Source organism: Micropterus dolomieu, linkage group LG22 (assembly GCF_021292245.1).
Source record: "Micropterus dolomieu isolate WLL.071019.BEF.003 ecotype Adirondacks linkage group LG22, ASM2129224v1, whole genome shotgun sequence".
Taxonomy (NCBI): Eukaryota; Metazoa; Chordata; class Actinopteri; order Centrarchiformes; family Centrarchidae; genus Micropterus; species Micropterus dolomieu.
Genome location: NC_060171.1, coordinates 19,530,926 through 19,553,454, shown reverse-complemented (window position 1 = coordinate 19,553,454; position 22,529 = coordinate 19,530,926). Strand labels below are relative to the sequence as shown.

General features: G+C 40.7%; 3 protein-coding genes across 7 annotated transcripts; 2 read left to right on the top strand and 1 right to left on the bottom strand.

The window, feature by feature from the left end:
* Positions 1-732: 732 nt before the first annotated feature.
* Positions 733-13,315, bottom strand: terb1 (telomere repeat binding bouquet formation protein 1). Of its 5 annotated transcripts, none has more exons than XM_046037484.1 (22): positions 12,200-12,300; positions 11,694-11,746; positions 11,432-11,542; positions 11,073-11,204; positions 10,350-10,481; positions 10,078-10,138; positions 9,845-9,963; positions 9,528-9,656; positions 9,294-9,446; positions 9,066-9,197; positions 8,758-8,883; positions 8,191-8,333; positions 7,717-8,099; positions 7,556-7,626; positions 7,331-7,408; positions 6,840-7,073; positions 4,253-4,339; positions 3,880-3,945; positions 3,749-3,790; positions 2,738-2,814; positions 1,134-1,289; positions 733-1,045 (listed from the first exon to the last, which is right to left on the bottom strand). In XM_046037484.1, exons 2-22 carry the CDS (start codon positions 11,728-11,730, stop codon positions 1,013-1,015), a joined length of 2,502 nt encoding a protein of 833 aa, XP_045893440.1. In that variant the 5' UTR covers positions 11,731-11,746; positions 12,200-12,300; the 3' UTR covers positions 733-1,012. The 5 variants fall into 5 exon arrangements, with proteins under 5 accessions (XP_045893440.1, XP_045893441.1, XP_045893438.1 ...); XM_046037485.1 differs by having other exon boundaries at positions 12,135-12,276; XM_046037482.1 differs by lacking the exons at positions 11,694-11,746; positions 12,200-12,300 and adding an exon at positions 13,159-13,315.
* pdp2 (putative pyruvate dehydrogenase phosphatase isoenzyme 2) lies at positions 12,310-15,973 on the top strand. The gene is made up of 9 exons (XM_046037487.1): positions 12,310-12,457; positions 12,902-13,034; positions 13,183-13,368; positions 13,547-13,666; positions 13,761-14,047; positions 14,159-14,264; positions 14,347-14,583; positions 14,683-14,982; positions 15,122-15,973. Exons 2-9 carry the CDS (start codon positions 12,948-12,950, stop codon positions 15,395-15,397), a joined length of 1,599 nt encoding a protein of 532 aa, XP_045893443.1. The 5' UTR covers positions 12,310-12,457; positions 12,902-12,947; the 3' UTR covers positions 15,398-15,973.
* Positions 15,974-20,475: 4,502 nt separating this feature from the next.
* Positions 20,476-21,931, top strand: si:dkey-30c15.13 (uncharacterized protein LOC558731 homolog). The gene is made up of 6 exons (XM_046036201.1): positions 20,476-20,631; positions 20,733-20,843; positions 20,944-21,000; positions 21,091-21,201; positions 21,416-21,562; positions 21,828-21,931. Exons 1-6 carry the CDS (start codon positions 20,482-20,484, stop codon positions 21,879-21,881), a joined length of 630 nt encoding a protein of 209 aa, XP_045892157.1. The 5' UTR covers positions 20,476-20,481; the 3' UTR covers positions 21,882-21,931.
* Positions 21,932-22,529: the final 598 nt, after the last annotated feature.

Below are 22,529 nucleotides of genomic sequence, written 5' to 3'. Positions count from 1 at the left end.
CAGACATGCTGGAACTAGTTTTTTTTCTTTGCATTATTCTTAATTAGAAGTTACAAAACTTGTCAAGTGGCCTTTTATTGAGGCACACCTGTGCAATACCCATGCTGTCTGATCAGCATCTTGATATGCCACACCTGTGAGGTGGATGGATTATCTCGGAAAAGGAGAAGTGCTCACTAACACAGATTATGACAGATTTGTGAACAATATTTGAGCGAAATAGGCCTTTTGTGCACATAGAGAAAGTCTTAAATCTTTGAATTCAGCTCATGATGAATGGGGGGCAAAAACAAAAGTGTTGCGTTTATAATTTTGTTCAGTGTAAATAGGTGTAATCTTGCCCATTTCTGCTAGACTAGATGTTCTGACATTTTGACTGGTACACAAACTGGTAACAAAGCAAATCTAACCTGGCCTGTGACTAATACAGTACTGTTATAAATGGTTACCCAAGTGTTTAGGGCTGGGCCTTTTTTCTGCCACAACTCATGACCACATCGTGCTGTTGCAATCAAATCTGGTAGACGTACATTTGACAACAGTGCGGTGGTGATTCATCAATAGGTGGTGTCACAACATAACAAGGACTTTAAAATAGCCCTTACGCAAAGGTTATACATCTAATTCACTCAAAATCTGGCACAATATATCCTTATAAGTGTCCTAATGGTTCGTGTATGCCTGTTAGAATGAATAAAATATGAAAACGTACCTGACAGAGAAGACGCTGAATCTCAAACACCTATTTTAATGCTTTAACATATAATAAAAACAAACAATATCTGTCGATGCTTTTTTCAGACAATGAAAATCATATACAAAGTACTAAAATCTATATAAATACTGAGAGTACAATATATTATGAGTCTAAGAAATAAATGCTTCTTTGGAATTTTTCCCCCCAATAAATACAGAGTTCTGAACTGAAAAGAGGGAAGGTCTTTCAGATAAATCAAAGCTATTATTAACAGAGAACCATTATTTATTATTGGGCTGGATCTCAGGACCAGGGTTATGCACAGCCAGCATCCTGGGCTTTTCCTTTCTGAGGACAAAAAAAACAATCAGGCTGTTAATCAAAATGTAGTTTGACAGTTAAGATGACTTACTTAAAAAGGAGATTTTCTTGTTACCGTTAGCCGCCTGTATTTCTTGGCCAGGTCAACATTGGTGCGTCCAGGTTGGAAGGGGTATGACCACAAGATGGAGTTCCAGGAGAAGCCGAAAGTGTTCACTCCGCACAGTAGGTAATGTACCTCCTCACAGCTGAAGTCTTTCCTCCTCCTTCTCTAAGATTGATAATAAAAAAGGGTGAAGAGACAAAACTGAAAGCGTGTCAGATAGACAGGAGGGTGTGGATTATGTCCATTATGTCCACATGTGCATGCCTGCAACTTCACATCATTTAGTACAATACCTGTGCCTCTTATGTGTAGTTTGGCCTTTCACAAGCTATGTGACTACCATACTGTGCTTGGGCTCAGCAAAACACTGTTAATGACTTCTCCACTGACACAAAAAAACATTTAAAAACCCACTTCTTTCGGTTTGCTTTTCGAGAACTCCAAACAGTGTGCTACGAGCTGTGTCTGGTCGCTGAATGCTTTCTGTGGTCACGTGTGTTGCGTTTGTATGTGTATGACCTTTTAAATGTTTTTCTCTTGTATGAACCTAGCGTTTTTATGTTTATACTTGATATTATGTACAACACTTTATAACCTGTGTTACAAAAAGGGTCTATATAACTTTGTATATAAAGTTTTAGCTTACAAACATGGTCTAGTTACTAAAGCTCTGCTTAAAAGTATAATACAATCTAAACTATGATGAAAAGTGAGAAAATGTGATTGCTTTTCATTTTGCTATTCATATATAAAATCATCTGATGCCTGCGTGACTAATGGTAATGGATCATGCTGTTGATTTTGCAAATTTCAACCCATTAACAACACATGGCTTAAATGACTCCCAGCCATTCTGCAAAGCATATCATTCAGTTTTAAATTGATTTTCCAACCTCCATACAGCAAAATGGTTTTAACTTTAGTATGCTATGAAAATCAACTTGTTGAGACTTGACATTTGTTGATATCTGTTTGCATCAAAGTTGCATTAGGATTGCATGGTACTACAGTTGCAAGGATTATATTTAAAGTCCTTTTGTTGGTGTGTTCAAGGATGCTCTGACATTTGTGTTTTAAGACCACTTTTTATAATGCAAGAGATGACTAAAATTCACACGATCAGTGAGAGAGATTTTCAGTTTCTACATACTGTATATAAAATAAAATAAGGCAGACAGTTTTTCACTGTCAAACTCATTTTCATATTGAAAATACACATTGAAATAAAGTGAAACGTTTGCCTGCCTGGAAAGCAGAATGTCTTAATTACTGGCAGTAAACTACACACATTGTGTAGTTTGTTTGTTAAACTTGCAATGAAAAAATAAATTAAGCCACTATAATCCTTAAATATTACCACATTAGCCTAACATTAGTTTTTAACCATATGTAATGTTTGTATGCATGTATCAAAATATGTGCATATTCTCAACCATATTTTCTCCTTAGTGCCGTGGATTAGATTTCACTTTAAATCCCTCAAATTCCCATCCTTACTTTTCACTGTATATTTCCTCCTTTTATTACACTTATATTTTGTTACTACTTCAATGCACTGCAGCATACAGTCTTGGCATTTCAAAACTGTTGGAAAACCTGACAGGCAAACTTACAGTGGAACAGGGATTTGTGCTAGTCCTCGGCTCATCGTCAACAGCATGTTGTTCACTATTATTCCCTCTTCTTCTCTCTGTATTTGAAACATTAAACAGTTTGGGTTGGTGTGAAAAGCAGAGGACGCCAGGTTTTTACAACTCATTCTGTTACTCATCAACACCTGGCCCCAGACTATACAGAGAGGCAATTTCTCTTCTCTCTTGCCTGACTCCTCATTAGGAAATATTACATCACCAGTTATTGCTAATACAACTGCTCTACAAACAGCAATAAGAATATTGACTGAAGAGGGAATAGAAAAGAGAATAGAAGAAAGGGGACAAAATTAATACAAAAAAGAGGAGAGGGGAAGTTGGAAAAAAACAGCTGAACTGGTCAGAGAAAGAATGAAAATGTGGACTGTGCATTGGAAACTGCATTTGGCTGAGAGATGTAAAAATACAGTAAATCTCAGCATGACAGCACAGAAAGACACACAAGTGCCTCTGCGTCAGTGTTGCAACGCTACAGCAACTTTTAGGCTACAGAAAGTCTGACTGGGAGCGTTTGAATTGGCAAAATTGGAAAGCAAGAAGTGAAAGATGGATGGCAAATATAGCCACATATATGATGTGTAAACTTTAGCACACTGTATAGTAAATAAACACGCAAAATCTTAATGTGGAACAGACTAAAATGCTTCTCCTTTCACTACCATGTCGCTGGCAAAGCACAAACGCATCGAAGCACACCCTTTAAATCTCTCTCTCACTCTCACACACACACACACACAAACACACAGTGTTATACAGAGTGTGAAACAACTTAATACAGCTGTGCTGCTCTGAACCAGCTCTGGCCTGCACTGTGAGAACACTGGCTGCAGTTCAACATTCCTTCTGCTCTTCGGTTTTTCTGTTGCCAAGAACACTGCAAAGGACAGCTCCCACCACAGGCTCTCAAACATAACATTCACACAAACTTAAAGTGATCTCCGTAAATATCCATAACCGATTTCACATATCTACCTTCAGGATGACCAGACCTTTTCAGGGGAGTCAAGCGTGGACCTGAGCAGAGGAGTGATCAGTGTGGTTAATTATGACACATATAAAGGACATTAATAAATGAGATGTTGCTGTGATGACGTCACACACACCGGTCTTGTTGTAGGAAGTAAATATGTCCTTTTTAGCTCCTCTGTGCAGTGGGATCAAAGCGCATTCTATGAGTATAAGTGGAAAAAGACAAATAGCATATTGTGCATGTATGTTAGTTTAGTGGAACATAACTTGTTTAGCTTTCAGGAACAATTCTTTTACAACAGACAAAAACTGCTTCCTGTGCTCGTGTTATGTTCCTTAGTTTAGTTATATAAGATTGATTAGACTTGCATGGTTAAGAAGACGTGTTTTGTCTTTCTTGTGCATCATTTTTGTTAATTTGTGCTCTTGCTTATTTGTTCAATCTAGGCTCATTTCCTACAGTCCTTTAAGACACCAGTGTGCCACCACTTGCTGCATAATTCTTACCATTGTGCTTCTTCCCGTGGTGTTCTGGCAGGGAGCTCTCGACTTTCCCTGCTCCTTTACGTATAGGAGTCAAGCACACCTTTTCTGCTGTGAAGTAGAAGTCCAAAATTTTATAGCGTTAGGTAAAGAGAATAATGTATGTTTCATTCTGAAGACACTAACATAACACTTACAAAGCAATATACAAGGAAAATTAAATTGGACCATTAAAAACAGTGATAGAACAACCACAACAACAACACACATGATGCATATTTACTGTCTGGAAGGTTCTCTCATATTTAATCAATGCCACACACGAGCTCATGTACAACCCCATTTCCAATGAAGTTGGGACGTTGTGTAAAACGTAAATACAAACAGAATACAATGATTTGCAAATCCTTTTCAACCTATGTTCAATTGAATACACCACAAAGACAAGATATTTAATGTTCAAACTGATAAACTATTGTTTTTTGCAAATATTCACTCACTTTGAATTTGATGCCTGCAACACGTTCCAAAAAAGCTGGTACAGGGGCATGTTTATGATGTGTTACATCACCTTTCCTTTTAACAACACTCGATAAGCGTTTGGGAACTGAGGACACTAACTGTTGAAGCTTTGTAGGTGGAATTCTTTCCCATTCTTGCTTGATGTACAACTTCAGTTGCTTAACAGTCCGGAGTCTCTGTTGTTGTATTTTGCGCTTCATAATGTGCCACACATTTTCAGTGGGAGACAGGTCCGGACTGCAGGCAGACCAGTCTAGTACCCGCACTCTTTTACCTCGAAGCCACGCTGTTGTAACACGTGCAGAATGTGGCTTGGCATTGTCTTGCTGAAATAAACAGGGACGTCCCTGAAAAAGACGTTGCTTGGATGGCAGCATATGTTGCTCCAAAACCTGTATGTACCTTTCAGCATTAATGGTGCCTTCACAGATGTACAAGTTACCCATGCCATGGGTACTAAAACACCCCCATACCATCACAGATGCTGGCTTTTGAACTTTGCGCTGATAGCAATCTGGAAGGCCCTATTCCTCTTTGGCCCGGAGGACACGATGTCCATAATTTCCTAAAACAATATGAAATGTGGACTCGGCAGACCACAGCACACTTTTCCACTTTGCGTCAGTCCATCTCAGATGAGCTCGGGCCCAGAGAAGCTGGCGGTGTTTCTGGGTGTTATTGAAATATGGCTTTCGTTTTGCATGGTAGAGTTTTAACTTGCACTTATTGATGTAGCGACGAACTGTGTTAACTGACAATGTTTTCTGAAGTGTTTCTGAGCCCATGTGGTAATATCCTACACATTGATGTCGGTTTTTAATGCAGTGCTGCCTGAGGGATCGAAGGTCACGGGCATTCAATGTTGGTTTTCGCCCTTGCCGCTTACGTGCAGAGATTTCTCCAGATTCTCTGAATCTTTTGATGATATTATGGACCGTAGATGATGAAATCCCAAAATTCCCTGCAATTGTACGTTGAGAAACGTTGTTCTTAAACTGTTGAGCTATTTGGTCACGCAGTTGTTGTGGTGAACAACTTGAACTACTTGAAATAGACCCGCGAGGAACCGCGACGTGCATGCAGTTGTCTGCAGCACGGCGAAAACTCTGCACAAGACCGGCGAATGGTAGGGGAGAGAGAGAGAGACAGAGAGAGAGAGAAAATGGTCAACAATAAGCCTCAGTTTAGCTTTGGCTCGCAATCGCAGTGCACAAAAACACACGATTCGACTATCAGTCGACTATAGGCAGGACTTGATGATTCTGATTCGACTTTGTAAATCCTTAGTCGGGGACAGCCCTAATATTAATATATATATTATTAAATATCTTGTCTTTGTAGTGTATTAAATTGAATATAGGTTGAAAAGGCAAATGAATGTATTCTGGTTTTATTTATGTTTTACACAACATCCCAGCTTCACTGGAACTGGGGTTGTATTCATTGGTAAAGTTTTCACATTTATCTTGAGTAAGGTAATGCACCATGATAAAGTTCAGAGTACTAGTTTCCAAAGTTTGCAAACATTTTAATGTTGTCAAGCACTGAAAGCATGAGTTAAACACAATAACCATAATTCAGTACACCTGTGGTGTAGCATAAATTACACATCTATGTTTTAATATCTATTTTGTTATCCTGCTAAATGCAGTATTTAAAGTCAGCAGCAACCAAACTGGTACGTGTTTAATAACATAAAGAGTCTAGATACCTCAATCAACACAGTGGTAAGTAAACCTCATGATAGATGTTGGTACTGATTTTGCTTGGTTGGTTATCTGTCGTACTTGGCGATAAGGTGGTTGTTTTGAATGATTCATTAATTGACCTAATATTCGATTGGTGTAAAAAGTGGTGAGAAAAATCATCTGCAGCACACCAAAAAATAAAGACAATCATGCTAACCCCTAAAACACTTTTTCCAACCTTAGGTTGGCACACAATACTAAATTAATTTGCTCTAGTTAGCACCATATTTCTGTTGTGCATAGCAGGAACTATTGGTGTGACTAGGATGTACTCCTTGACCAATCAGACCACCTTTCGATAAGATGATTTACTGTAGATTTCAAATACTGAAGCCTTTTACCGCTCCAGTGTTTCCAGCTTTGTGCCTCTGCTGTTGAAACTCTCTCAGACTCTGGGTCTGTCTGCTCTACAGTGTTGTCTTGGGACTCTCTCCTGAATAGAAGCTTGCAGTGATGAGTCCTGAACCGCTCTGTGGCCTCCTGGAGAACCTTGTGCATGTCACAGCTGTGGGCGCAGGAGCTTTGAAAAGATGCAAAAGTGCGACTAGTCACCTGCTCAAAAGGCAACACACAACCTAAAGGAGAGAAAGAAATGGGATAGAAGGGATTAACTATTATCCATGTAACTATAAGTAACAAAAATTCTATGGACCCAAACTATCCCTACAGCTTACATCTACAAAATCTCTACAGCACAAAATGTCTGGTTTATTCTGATTAAAAAAGCCAAATTCCTGTTTGTTAAATTGCATTGTAGCGAAGACTCCTTATAACCATTTGATAATAAAAAATGGAAAGCATTTCACTAAAAGGCAGAATCATGTCCTCCTACCTGCACACCGGATATGAGAGAGTGACTGTTCCTCCACGGTGGTTTCCCCCACCTTACTCAAGTCACAGTCTTGCAACTCTTAACAAAAAATACACATTATTTTAAAATCTTTTTAAAAATGTTTTAATGTTTTTTTTGTTTTGTTTTTTTTCCACAACTACACATCTAGTGAAAACAAAGATTAAAGCAAAGACTGTTTTTATATTTTTTGAAGCTGACTCCTACCTTCTTCTTCAGTACATTTAATTTCTTTTGGTACACTGTGCCTCACTGTTGCTGGGGGCTTAAACAACTCACTAAACAAAAACAGAATAAAAAGTAATTATGGAAGAAATCATTTCATTTTTTTCTGATTAAGAAGTAATCAACACAGGAACTCTACTTACTTGTCTGCTGTATGAGGCTTTCCGCCTCCCTCTAGTGACTGCAGATGGGAAGACATCAGGGATCCAGTACCCTTGCATGCTGCACACCACACATCCCCTCCACCGGTTTTAGCCTTCTTGTCCATACTTAAATTGGAGCTTGTGTTCTTCAGTTCACTGTCCTGCTCATTCTTGATCAGTTTTCTGGCAGTTTGAGGTTTAATGTTGTTGTCACCCCCTGCTTCTACATGCTTGAGAGCGCTGCTCTGTCTAAATGCTGTGGGGATGGTTTTAATGCTCTCCTTCGTCTGCAGAGGCAGAGGTAAGGCAGGAGATCGAGATGGTTGGCATAGCCCTTCAGTTGAAGTTGATGGGTCTGTGTCTTCTTGCACGTCCTCAGCCTCCTAAAGATCAACATAAGCACACAATCAGAGTCACCACGCTACCTGTATATGCTAAATATACTGTGGCCATGTGTGTCAATGTATGTCTAACCTTTGCCTGTCTCTTCTCTAGCAGGTCAATTCTGTGCAGAAGCTCTCTGGCTGAGTTCCTGAAGCCTTCCATGTTTGTCAAGGCCTCCATATTTTTACCCTCCCCCTGTTTCGCTACCAGACCAGACACTCCCAAGGACATGGCTTCACAGACAAAGACAAACAAGTCATTATGAGTGCTCCACATTCTAAATTCAACACATGTATTATTCAATCACTTATTTCCTTTATATATTTGATCTCACTTTCACTTTATGGAACTAATTTAAGTATGCAAGAATTAAGTTAATGCACTTCTCTAACAGACACATATTTCACACAGACGACATAGAGAAGAAATGAACCCTGGTCTTTACAGCCTTAAGACCACAGTGCTTCACTGAGCTATCCTGGACCCAGAGCATCCATTTAATGATTTCCACATCATCTGTCATTTCTTAATATGCATGAGTGACTTTGAACATATAATAATAGGAATTGTATTATGCCTGGAATTATGGTCTATAGTCTTCAATAAAGTCCATCTTACATGATAATACTACAAGATTCAGAAGACTGCTTGACTTACTGGCCTGTTTGCAGGTCTGCAATATGAATGTAGCAGCTTTTCTAACCTCCTCACTTGTATCCTCTGTGAGTAGCGTTATGATAAGGGGCAAGCCTCCACACTCCACCAACTGGGACTGGTGCTCCTCTACAGACAGGAAGAAAAATACATGGATAGCAGAAATAGTCAAGTTGTGTATAAGGGGAGGGAAGACTGTTGAAGATTGTAGCAGTTGGTGTAATTCTCTAAAGTGTTTAAAATATAAACTTGAAACAAACTGTTATAAAAAAATATTAAGACACAAACAGCACACAACTGTGCAGCCTAACCAGAGACTTCGGTGCAGTGGCCCAGGATAAGTAAAACAGAGAGCCTGTCCTCAGGGTCCAGGTGTGGGCTAGCCAGCAGGGAGAAGAGGTGAGAAACCACACCATACTGAGCCAGGCCTGAAGCCAAAGAAGCTACAAAAGAATAGATTGTGAATGGAGGGGCATACGCTATGGTTGTTTAAGTGAACTGTTGGTGTATGTATATGTGTGCGTAAGACTGATACGCACAGTTTTCAGAGATGCAAGCTGACAGGGTCTTGGATATAGTGACTGAAAGCTGGCAAGACAACAAACTTGTACCTGCTGCAGAAGCAAGACAAACCAGTGCAAGAGTGAGAGTATCCAGACCCCCCGAGACAGAAAAACTCTCCTGAACACAGGCTGCAAAAACAAAGAATTGACATTAAATCAAACATAGAAAGCCACAGGTTTAGCACAGGCCATTCTGTGTCTTTCACTTACAGTTGTTGGCAACTGTCATTGCTATGAAGGAACATATGGGCTGAAAAATCTCAGTGCGTGGCAGATCAATCTGCTGAAGCCAGATCTTTATTATGGGAAAGGCTGCCACACAAACACGCTGACCCTCCTCTGGAAGTCAAAAGAAAGACACAATTGAGCAAAAATCTGTTTTTCCTCGTACTCCTGATAAAAACTTGGTAGTTAGTACAAAATTAGTATGCAGTATCCCATTTCATTGGTTTGATCTGATGGCAAGAGCATCTATGTTTTACATATTAACTGCTCAGTACAAGGCACAAATACATAGATGACATTACCATTCTGCGGGTTGTTGACACATCCACACAGAGCACTAGACACAGATGCCCAAAGCTGGTAGGTTTGAGTAGCATTAGCTGCTCTCAAAGTAGCCTCTGTGGAGAGGGGGAAAGTGGTCCTGCAAAAATAAATACTATTAAACTAATATAGGTGGTACACGTACATGAACATTTCCTTGATTTGTCTCATGTTGGACTACATGAGATTACAAAGAGTTTAACATTGCAAGTACCTGAAGAGGTCCAGCAGAATATCCAGGCAGCCAGTGGTTTGGGCTAAAGTCTGTCCTGATTCTGCAATAGCACGCAGACACATGAGGGTTACAAAGGTCTGCATAACAAAAGCAAGCTTATCATACTCTGAGAAATCTTATATTAAATTTTCTACTTGATACAAAAATATACTTGATATGAAAACATCATGTAAAGTGACAGAAAAACTTAAATGGGACAACCGATCCTGTAGTTTTAACTCATTATCTTAGTTGGGGAGCCTTGATCTTACTGTTGTTTGCTACCAACACAGAGAGCAAATAGACAGACACTCTTTTCTGTGTCAGCGGGATGTCTTCTTTCATCAACCAACCAGCAAGGTCTGCAAATGTCTCCTTTCTGCACAGAGAATTCTTGCAATACACTACCAGAAGGAAAGATAAGTAAAGTATTATGGACATGTAAAACTGTCATTTACCTCAAAATGACTTGCATTTGAAAATACCACATTACAAGAATGGGGCGATATTATTCACATTCGACTGTACACTTGCTTGTTGTGCACTTGTTAAAAAAGACCACAGCCTCTGAAGTCCACATTTCCGAACTTAATATGTCATAAGAGGGTGACAAAACTATCCTCTGTGTGTCCTATGCACCTTTATTTTTCCCCACAATCCACAGAAAAATGGCCAACATTAACATTACCCTAGCACAGTGTTTGCCAGCTACCTATTATTTTTCTACAGCCCAAGTTTCTTATATATTTACCACTTTGTCAGCTGGTTAGAGCAACTTTCTGATCGGTAAACTTGGTCATTTTCAACCTTACAAATTGACAAGAACCACCTATAGTTTTTGTCCCTGTAAGGCTGGACTGTGTTGATTGGGGAGGACTTGCACATTCATTCTAGGCTTTAAATGCTCCAAAGTACACAACTTTTTGGACTGCATCCTTCACAAGACGTGCCACTGAATTGTAATTTAGCAATATATCACACACACACACGCCTACCATTGGCTTCTGCCAGCGTGCCGAGTGTAAAGAGTGCAGTCTCCTTAACATCTGAATGAACAATACTGGATTTGGAGAGATTATACACAAATGCCACACCTCCCATTTCTCTCAGCAGGTCCACATTATCCTCTGAAATAATTAAACAGACAGTGGAAAGGTATCAGGTCAAGGGGTTATACTGAATACATAAATGTCAACTAAATATCACTCACGTAAATTATTAGAAGGTATTCGTAAGCAAGACATGTGTCCGAACAACAAATTTGACTGACTGATAGGGCTGTAGGAGATGGTTAGTGTGTGTAGAGGAAAGTTATGGACATGGTGTGTTTCTGTCATTGCTGGTTAACCATTACCTCTCTTTTCACAGATTGAGTGAATGGTAAGAAGAGCTTGTTTCTGCAAATCAGGACATTTCATCTGAAACTTCAGACACTCAAGCAACAAAATGAGATCTGTCCTTATGGCTGAAAGCAGAAAGATGAGATCAGTGATAGACAGAGGGACATACCAGTAAGTTAATGGTACATTTGTAACTGTTAACTTACATTAGCTACGTCCATCTACAAAATCATAAACAAAATGTGCACATCTGGATTGAGCAACAACGTAACTTACTATTACAGGTGCTGCTGCAAACTCCTGTCTTATCCATTTCACTCTTTAAATGACTAAGTGGTTTAAAAGCAAAGCCATAAACAACGGTTAAATGTCACCCAAGTAACTGTATGGCTAACGTTAACTTATTATTACAAGATAAAACATCTGTTATTTCCCAAGTCTAGCCAAATTTGAGTTACCGGTATTTCGTGCTAACGTTAAAATTTAGCTAATGTCCAAACTTTTTCTTCACGAGTAACTTGACTGTTAGCTAAGTTAATTCCCAATTAACATTAACGGTAGCCAACGTTAGCTAGCTATGTGTCTTTCAGGAATCATTGCCGTTGGTGATTGAACGTGGAACACCTGTCATTGAGCACTAACGTTAAAGATAACGTTACCCCAAGTATCAAGCTAACAAACCAATAAAAACGTACATCGAGAAAGAATAAAACTAACCAGAAATTTAATTCTAAAATGATATTACAAACGACTGAATATTATATGACTTAATGTCATCAAACCATTACTGTAGGTAGGACCAGGATAGGGTAACATTAGGACCTGCAAAGTCGCGCTAAAAGTTGTCTAAAACAAAGATCGTCTATTTAAACTGCTCCTACAATGTTTTTTTTTTCTCACGCCCAAATGCGACCAGTAGTAACTACAACAGTGCGTCAGATGATTGCAACGTCAGACGTTGTGGCGCATCGCTGCCATGTATGGAGCCGGTGTCTGTAACGTTAGATCGGCGTCGATTCATTCGTATTTTTACTGAGTTTGTACGTATTTGATTAAATACGTGTTTATTCAGAGTACTTGGCGTGTACCATATCAGTCGGTGTGTAAACGTTTAGCTCAAGTATAGATTTTGGTACAAACTTTGTTGCTAACAGTAAACGTTAGCGAAGCTAGCACGCTAACCATGTTTTATGCGTTGTCAACTCTTATTTAGCAAGTTTGCACCATAGACTGTAGGTTTGCACCTATTAACGCCTCGGAAATGTCATTATTCGTTATCATCGTTTTGCTGTTTGGTATTGGTTTATAGCGCGTCGATGATGGATTAATTTGAAGCAGGCTTAAGTTATTAACTTACTAACTCACAGAACATCTAACGTTAGCTTGCTTTTTTTTTACGCTAGCTCATAGATTGTCAGTTGTCTTCACAGAAGTCTTGCTGCTATCACTATAAACTTATTGAATTCCCTTTTTCCTTGGCATAGACATACGGGTGAATAAGTTGCACCACAGCATTGGCTCATTAGAGAGATGTCTGGACGTGTGTACGCCAGTATCCTTAAAAAAGCTTCAGGCTGCACACTGACACTTAACTCATCTAACGTTACCTCATTCCAGGTTTGTGTCCTGATTGACTTCATGTTTACTTATTATATTCTTATATTCATTCAGTTTCATTTGCAGTAAGTTATATTATATTCTAATGTTGTCATTACTCTTTTTGTTCAATCAGTATACCCACTGTGTAGCATTTCCCTCTTCTCAGACTCGACCTGCCCACCCTTGTCACTTCTCATCCTGGGGGTGTACCTCCAGAGCAGACCTCTTGGGCTTCAGTGTTGGGGAGTCAGGAAATTGGTCTCAAAGTTGGCGACACCTCTCGACTCATCAGGATCTAGACTACCAGCTCAGCCGGGTCCAAATCAACAGTATTTTGCGAGCTAATGAGCAGGTGATAGATATCATCATTCTTCAAGAAGAGAAATAATCTAACAACACACAGTAGGCAAGCATGTGTCAGAGGTCAGAGTCAAGTGAAACGGCTTGACCCCCCCCCCCCATCGGATTACATATCGAATAACTTTGCAGTTATGACTTACCCTGTACATGTGTGTGTTTCTGTGTCTTAGACTGTAAGTGTGCCTGAGTTTGATGGCAGGGGACTCAGTGCTGTGAGAAAGTTTGAGAGCAACCAGCTGGCTGCTAACACACCTAATGAGGACCGTCGCAGTGCAGCCACCTGCTTACAGGTATCCATCTTCTCTCCCCTGTCTGTACATCAGCCTCCCTACTTCTTTCCCTCTTCTTGTTCAACTTAGTGCAGTTTTCTCTTATCTCCTCCAGTCAAAGGGCATGCTCTTTGGCGTGTTTGACGGCCATGGGGGCTGGGCTTGTGCCCAGGCTGTCAGCGAGCGGCTTTTGTACTACATTGCAGTTGCAATGATGCCAAAGCTGAGCCTGGAGGTGCTTGAGAAATGCATGGAGAATAGCAGACCTGTTCCTCCCATCTTGCAGTGGTACAAACACCATGCAGACTTTAACTACCGTGAATCTGCTTCACTCTACATCGACCACCTCAGAGTCTTCTGGCAAGAATTACTTGACAACGAGGAACATGGTCAAGGCTTGAGGTAAGAAGAAGAAGCCTGTATGTCTTATACATAGCTATCTACATACACATATATACCTACGTGTGATTGGCTTTTCTTTTATATGCTTCCATCATCTCACTTTTCTTTAAGTCCTCCAGAAGCTCTGGATTGCGCTTTCAAGCGGCTGGACGCTGACATCTCCTTGGAGGCTCAAGTCCCCCTTTCCAGTGACCTAATGAAGAGCACAGCCATCCAGGTAATAACATATGCCTTTCTTTGTTACTTCACTGTATTCAAGGTCACCCAATGTTAATACACAGGTATCATTATCTGTCCAGGTTGCGTTTGCCGGTTGCACCGCCTGTGTGGCTCATGTTGGCACAGATGGGATCCACGTGGCGAATGCCGGTGACTGCCGAGCAGTATTGGGGGTGCAAGAGGAGGACGGTTCATGGAGCGCTTTGCCCCTTTCCCAGGACCACAACTCACAGAACCTAGCTGAGGTGGAGCGGCTCAAGGCCCAGCACCCACCCTCAGAGAGAGACACGGTGGTCACTGATGACAGACTGCTCGGGGTGAGAGTTCTGCACAACACTTAACAGGCACTGTACAATTTGTTGACTGCTGAATTTAGAAATTAAGTCCCAGGTCCTAAGCTTTTACCGTGCTGTCAGGTCCTGATGCCCCTGCGTGCCTTTGGTGATGTAAGATTCAAGTGGAGCCATGAGTTGCAGCAGAGCATTTTAGCCAGCCTGGAATCAGGAGTGGACGTGGACTCTCTGAACCTGTACCAGTACACGCCACCTAACTACCTAACGCCACCCTATCTGGATGTGGCCCCCGAGATAACCTATCACAAACTGAGACCTCAGGACCGCTTCCTGATCCTCGGCACTGACGGGCTGTGGGATGAACTGGGGAGCGAGGAGGCTGTACGACTCGTTGGAGAGCACCTCAGTGGGATTCACCTACAGGTATGTGTGTAGAGTGAAAGTGACGTGCGTTGTTTGTCCCCTGATTCATAGTACACCGCTTTTATATAAACCGGTGGTAATTTTTCTTGTGTTTTTATCCTGCGAATGTATCTTCTTAACTGTCCTTTCTTTTTTCCAGGCTCCAGTTTCTCCATCTGAGAGGCAGCTGAAATTGGGTCAGATTCATGAACTCTTGCTGAAACGCCGGGCCCGGGCCTCCCCCGCCTTAGACACCAACGTTGCCACGCACCTCATCAGACATGCTCTTGGCACTGGGGAGTATGGAGAACTCTGCCAGGAGAGACTGGCCTCTATGCTCACTTTGCCAGAGGACCTGGCTCGAATGTACAGGGACGACATCACAGCTACTGTGGTGTATCTGAACTCTGACCTGGCCAGACTGCACCACAGCTAATGGAAGGATTTTTGCGATGACGGACAGAGATGAAAAAAACCCAAAAGAAATTCACTCGGCATTAGCTTTGGGAAAGATCATAGAAAAACATTTTCTCCAGGTTGTCATTTTATGGGAAAAATGACAACCTGTTACATTAATTAATTTCTATATACTTGAAATGAAAGGACAGATTTCAGTGTTATAAAGTGTATGTGAACTGTAAAAACAAATCACTGTTCCATAGACTTAACTTAGGTTACATATTCTTAATTGTTGCATCTATCAGGTCATTGGTCCTTCAGTGTATTCTTTATGGACATTTTATAGATATCACTTGAGTAACAGGTGAGTAGTGGAAATGTTGGCAGTAATTACAAGGCTACAGACACTTTGTTCCTTGTCTACAGTTTGCTTAAGACTATCATTATGTGACATCTTTTTCCTGTTAACTTTACCTACGTGTAAACTGTGAAATATACTATTCATTTTATGTAAATGTACTGCTTTCTGTGCGACTGTTGGATTTTCTGAAGTTGACACTCCCCTCACTGGAGGAAAGTTGTAGATGCTTCATATTAAACAATCAAGAAATTGTTTTGTTTTGCTTGTGTATTTTTTTATCACAGCGAAATTTGGGGGAAAAAGTGAATGAAATGAAATACAGAGGCAAGGCAGAAGAAGTCTCAAAATAAACTGCCAGGATATTAGTTGCAGCGTGTCTATCCGATGCTAAAGTGTTATGTAAACGCTGCTATTCTCAGACAGGTGCATCCTAACGCTGGCCAAAAAAGGGGCAAGCTTCACCGCACACGTACCTGCATGTCTGACAGTGCCTGACCTGTTCTTCACAAACCTTTCACTACTACAAAAAACTACTTTGTTAGCATCATAAGGAGAAAAGTAAAGCACAGTGACCACATGATTACTGAAGCCACATGCAGTTAAAAGAACAAATACAGATAGCGCTGAGTCTGGAAGATGATACGTTACTCATACTGACTGGGGAACTCTGAAGGTGAAAACCTCTTAATAAGGAGGGTTATTAAATGCCACAAACTTGGCTAGCTGCCATTGGAGCAAAGCAGCAGATCCACCTCAAAGGGTCAGTTTAGTGAGGGTGGAAGAATGATCTGTAAGGTTTCTATTCTGAATGAGGTGATGGGGAACAACAGGACTCTGAGGGTGAGTTTTTTTGCTGTGCCAAGAGAGTTAAATGTTGAGGTAATAAGATACGTTTACATACAACTGGGCCACTAAAACAAAAAGATAACTGTCTTTATTGCTTAGCCCAACTGTATATCATTTTATATTTATAATGTTTATTTATTGGCTTTTGTTTTCCACTAGATTTTTGTCTTCATCTAGTGTTTAAAACCTGTGGTCTGAACATCTTTTAGTGTGTTTTTCTTTTGTGAAAAGCAAAACCTACGTATCAAGCAATTCTGTTTTTGTGTGGAGATGTGACCATGTCAGGTTCTCTGTGATGCTGATTCCCAGGAACCTGAAACTATTCACCTGCTCCACCTCAGTCTGTTTGTGAGGAAGTTGCAGAGTGTTGTATTTAAACCTATAGAGCTGAGTTTGCAGATCAGCTTCATGGGGGAGATTGTGTTGAATGCTGAGCTGAAATCCACAAACAACATTGTGATGTAGGTGTTGTTTTTCTCAAGGTGTGTGAGGGCTGAGTGGAGGGCAGTGGAGATAGCATCCTCTGTGGATCTGTTGGTTCTGAAAGCAAACTGGTGAGGGTCCAGACTGGCTGGGATGTTGTACTTTATGTGCTGAAGAACCAGTTTCTCAAAGCACTTCACCAGAATAGGGGTGAGAGCCACAGGGCGGTAGTCGTTCAGACTAGACACTGCAGACTTTTTAGGTACAGGAATTATCAGTGTCATTGACAAAAATGTCAATGCTCCAAAATTCAATCACCACCCTTTGTATGGCAGAGCGAGCTAAAGCGCTGACATTGGTGAGAGAAAGATAAAATTATAAAAATCTACTTCCTAAATTTCTAGAATTTAAAGTCCTAATAGTCATTGTTGTATTGTTTCCTTCAGCAGATGATTCAGTCATAAAGGTAACAGCAATGAAGAAAGTACAGGATAAATGCTCAGATGCCTCAAATGCCCAAAGAACAATTAGTGTGATGGCAGATGCACTGGACAGAGAGGTAATGTAATTATACAATGAGAGCACTACTCTTCTCTTTTCAAGACTTTTTTATTCCAAATTTCCGTTGTAACTCACTTTGCTGTGTTAGACTCATTCAGAGTACAAGCTGATCATTGAGGCTGCTGATATAGAGGAGCTGGACTTTGAGAACATTCCTGTCTTTACAGCATTCCTGTGGCGGTGACAAATGAGGTGCAGTTTTCTGGACCAGTGTCATCCTCGACAGCCACAGTCACTGACTGTAACAGTCGTGGACAAGAACGAGACCTCAGTTTCAGTTCTGTGGCTGACCTCAGAGCCAAAGAGCCATACACAGCCAGGAAATAGCACCTTTGGCAACAATAACACATACAAGCATACACATGTTTACACTCAGATGACGTGCATCCACACTGTCCTGTTTGCCTTCTAATCAGGTTGTTTCTCTTGACTTCAGATATAAACTTCACATTGACCATGCCAGGTGGCTGAGTACTGAAGAAGACACAGTCCAACTCTTCTTGACACGTGTACCAAAGCAAATATTTACTCAAAACTCTATCCAAGCACTCCTCAAGTGTTAATTCTGCACCTTTTCCTCTCCTGCATGCAACGTGGCAAACGGGAGTTTTCACCTTGTGACTGTTATGTGCTGATGCATATCTATGATGTTGGCATGCTCTACCAAGACAACACACTGGAAACAGAAGTGTGCCAATGCCAAGGGGCTGTCCCTACCTGCTTCATCCCAGTTCTGACCCTCGTCTGCACATTCTTTCTCTCACAACCTCAGCTGTGGTAGCAATTTTTGGTCTTATGCATATGTAGCAGGTCTTTCTTACTCACTTAAATTGGTTTTGGTTTTGGGTCACTTCTGTATTTGGTTGCTCAGATTTTTCTGTTGACCATAATTACTGCTCTTGTTGCTGCTGCTGCTGCTGTTGTTGCTGAGAAGGAAGAGGAGGGCAGTGAAGGATGTCCCTCTTCTTGAAGACGCACCCAGAGTCAGTATCTTTTACTACGATGAGGAGGAGGAGGTTTAAAATGCAGGTGTTGTTAGCAGACATCTGCGCTGTCAGATGTCTGCTTACCTAGGATAATAGAAATATTCGTGTCCAAAAGTGCCAATGTTTCATCACACATAGAACAAAAATAATTTTTCCCTCGTTCAGTTTTTAGGTAGTGACCTCACACTGTAATACTTTTGCTTTAGACAATTAGACACCTAAGCAACAAAGCAACATAGACAGTTTAGTAAAGGGATGGACACTGGCTAAGCGCCTGCAAGAAGATGAGTGGTCCAATCAATTGCAGAGGTGGAAAGCTCACTGAGGACAGCTGGTAGGTGGGTGGGGAATAACAAGTGTGGAGTAACAAGATATTAGTGATGCAGCATGAGACTGATAAAACAGAGGAAGGAGAGGGTGAAACCATGACACACAGCAGCACATGCTGTGGTAATAATTAGATTACCCCCTCCTATGAAACTTGTGCCTTCAGTCATGCTAAAGTCAGAAACAGTTGTGTAGTAGCGTGTTCATTGCACAGGCTTGTTGCTGGAATTTGCAGGTAAACAATGACAGAACTGACACCAAATGATATTTAATAGTATGTGTATACTTCTCTTATTGATTACCAAAATATTCCACACATTGCTGTTTCCATGATGTCATATTATTACTATACTTTTATGCCAAAATCTGATCACACAAATAAAAGTAAACATTCTGATGATAATGAGCAACATGTAACATTTTATCTTACCTGAATTCTAAGTGGAACACATTGAGTTGGATACTGTGTTTGTAGCATAGGGCTTACTGCATCGGTGGGCCTGTGATGGAGCTCACAGAGCACTAACATTAGACTCTACCTCAGCATGTATGAAGAAATTATCGTAATAAATTCATATTGATGTAATGGTACCACTAAACATTTACACTTGGGCACTAATGAGAATACAACCACTACCTCTTTGATCAGTGTCTCCTCTCTCCAGTGTCTATCTGTGTAGTTCCTCAGAGCGCGCTCATAGGGCCTCTCCTATTTAACATTTTTATTTTCCTGCTTGGTCATATTAACTGTGAATCCAGATTTTTTTTAATTATTGTTGTATATAGATGAGATACTGATCCTGTATACTGTACCTTTAAATGTGAATGGCCCAGATGGTCTTGGGGTTTTGAAGGAATATCTATAATTTATATCCGACAAAAAGCTAAATAGCACAGGCTTTCTGTGTCATCTTTATAATCATGTTTTTTTCACATTCTTTAATATAATATCTTTAACCTGTTATGTTTACCTTCATTGAATCTTATTACATGTTTTTAACATTATTTTGTTGTCAATTGTTAAAATCCTTTTTGAGAGTGTGTTTAAATGTTGCTTCACAAATAAAATAGTTTTTATTTGTGAACTTGTATTTTGGTTCTTGTGCTCTATGAATGTAATGGTTAGGGTGGTTAGGGTCAGGATGTAATGAGTGTCACAAAATATACTCTCATTCTGTCTCAAAAATTAAACCAGTCAAGAAGCTGCCTTCAAGCTGACAAGCTCTTTAGTCATTACCAATGATTTCCTTGAATCGCTTCCTCAAGAGTGGACTTCAACCATCCATTATCATCCAACTCAAGTGAACTTTGACCCTCTGGATCTATTGTATGACACTGAGGAATAACAGCAGCACTGAGAAAAACGGATTTTTCCTATTTCATCGAGATGACATTTTCTGTTGATATGAGGGCCTGTGGATAAATGAGTTAAAGCTTTACAATATTTGGGGGAAGGTAAGTGTTCACACACTGGCTGAAATCAAGTGTGACATCGTAATCAAAGGTGTGTGTTGGACTGTTGTGCATGCAGGAATAAAATATAGGTAGGGCTTTTTCAACATCCATTTTGTTTTTCTACAAGTTAACTTTGCTCTTGCACAACAGATGACGCAGAACATGTTTCAGGAGGGGCTGTACCAGGTGTTTTTCAAAGAGACACCCTCCACCCCCCCTCTGACCCAGGTTAACAATCACGGGGAGCTGATCAATGTCAGGATTCATCGTTGGTTTGGGACAGTGGTTAAAACCAGACTTTTGGTGACTGGGGTGAGATTCTACTTTTCGTGGGCTTGTACAAACCGTTGGTTAACAGTTTTTCGTAGCTTTTTAAACTGTCTTGCTGCTTCATTTGTTGTGTTTCCCCTCAGGTGGTACAGATCCTCAGTGGCTTAGCTTGCATACTAACCACAGTCACCCATGCATGTGTGAGCTACAACTGCTCTGTCTCCATGACAACACCAGTGTGGTCAAGCCTATTTGTGAGTCCACATCTGTTTCAACTGAAATACACTCAGTGCAAATATTTTATACAGAGAGAGAGAGTCAAATACTGCGTCATAGCTGTTTGTGTTTTTACAGCATGTGGCTGCTGGATGTCTGGCAATAGAGGTTCAGAGGAAAGCTAATAAATTAAAGGTAAAGTCTTTGTGTAATAATTTGTAATGTGACTTTTTTTGCTCATGTCGTGAGCTATACCTCGCTTACTTTTGCATTAATCATGAACAGATCATTGCTCTGATGGGTCTGAACCTCTTTAGTCTTCTGTTTGGCTTCTCTGCTCTCCTGGCTAACAGCCTCAGACCTGCACAGCCTATTGCACTCAGCACAATCCAACAGGTAATTCTGCAACTCTACAGATACTTTCATATATATACTTATTTCAAGAGATCCACCAATACCCCTGGACAACAATTTTCTAACTACTGTATTATGAAAAGCTTTCTTTTAACTTATGGCATTATATACTGAATGTGTAGAGAAAACTGCTTTCTGAGCCCTAAGTAAACTGCCCACCTCACTCTCTCTCTCCCCACTGACTTCTTCTCACTAGCGTGCTGGTTCAACTGTTGCAAAGGGGAGCTCTATAGCATTTAGCCTACAGTGCATTCTCGCATCAGTCTTCATACTGTTCCTGTCCTGGAGAGGCCTACGTCGCTACAGTTGTCCCCATTCTCAGGCCTACAGCCGCCTCTCACAGGTAAATATAGTAAGATAGGATATTCAGAATAACTTAGACATAAGAAGGAGATTGGTTCACCATTTGCTCATTTCCTACTCTGTCAGCTGATTTGCTGTGATGAGTATTGACGATGAAATGTTTATTGGGAAGTTGCTCCCAAAGTACATTGCCAGCAAAATAAATTAGAAACACCAAATTTAAAATGCACAATATTCAGTCTGGATTTATAGATTGTTGTATTTAATTGGGGTCTGAATGTGTTTTGCTCCTCTTTTTTGGACAGCATCCAGATGAAACCAATGGACCTCTACTGGAGCAAGAGGAATTCAATCTGTGAAGACCTGAAGAGACTCCTGCTTGCACAATGTTTTGTAAACTCAGTTACTGTTGTTGATCAGCATCTTTATGGTTGGTATGAACAGTTTGTGCGATCCTGATTGAGGAAATTGTTTCAGATATTGTGAAATTACACTGCTCAAAAAAATAAAGGGAACACTTAAACAACACAATGTAACTCCAAGTCAGTCACACTCCTGTGAAATCAAACTGTCCACTTAGGAAGCAACACTGATTGACAATCAATTTCACATGCTGTTGTGCAAATGGAATAGACAACAGGTGGAAATTATAGGCAATTAGCAAGACACCCCCAATAAAGGAGTGCTTCTGCAGGTGGTGACCACAGACCACTTCTCAGTTCCTATGTTTCCTGGCTGATGTTTTGGTCACTTTTGAATGCTGGAGGTGCTTTCACTCTAGTGGTAGCATGAGACGGAGTCTACAACCCACACAAGTGGCTCAGGTAGTGCAGCTCATCCAGGATGGCACATCAATGCGAGCTGTGGCAAGAAGGTTTGCTGTGTCTGTCAGCGTAGTGTCCAGAGCATGGAGGCACTACCAGGAGACAGGCCAGTACATCAGGAGACATGGAGGAGGCCGTAGGAGGGCAACAACCCAGCAGCAGGACCGCTACCTCCGCCTTTGT

Bases quoted from the DNA above. Each gene is read 5' to 3' on its own strand.
- pdp2 (XM_046037487.1), top strand. From the start codon at position 12,948: ATGTCTGGACGTGTGTACGCCAGTATCCTTAAAAAAGCTTCAGGCTGC. The intron at 14,265-14,346 runs GTAATAACATAT...TTATCTGTCCAG, and splicing joins TGAAGAGCACAGCCATCCAG to GTTGCGTTTGCCGGTTGCAC. The intron at 14,584-14,682 runs GTGAGAGTTCTG...CCGTGCTGTCAG, and splicing joins CTGATGACAGACTGCTCGGG to GTCCTGATGCCCCTGCGTGC.
- terb1 (XM_046037482.1), bottom strand. From the start codon at position 13,213: ATGAGAAGTGACAAGGGTGGGCAGGTCGAGTCTGAGAAGAGGGAAATG. The intron at 10,139-10,349 runs GTAAGATCAAGG...GTGCTATTGCAG, and splicing joins TGTGTTGGTAGCAAACAACA to AATCAGGACAGACTTTAGCC. The intron at 1,290-2,737 runs GTAAGTTTGCCT...TATCAATCTTAG, and splicing joins GCACAAATCCCTGTTCCACT to AGAAGGAGGAGGAAAGACTT.
- si:dkey-30c15.13 (XM_046036201.1), top strand. From the start codon at position 20,482: ATGTTTCAGGAGGGGCTGTACCAGGTGTTTTTCAAAGAGACACCCTCC. The intron at 21,202-21,415 runs GTAATTCTGCAA...TCTTCTCACTAG, and splicing joins CACTCAGCACAATCCAACAG to CGTGCTGGTTCAACTGTTGC. The intron at 21,563-21,827 runs GTAAATATAGTA...TTTTTTGGACAG, and splicing joins CCTACAGCCGCCTCTCACAG to CATCCAGATGAAACCAATGG.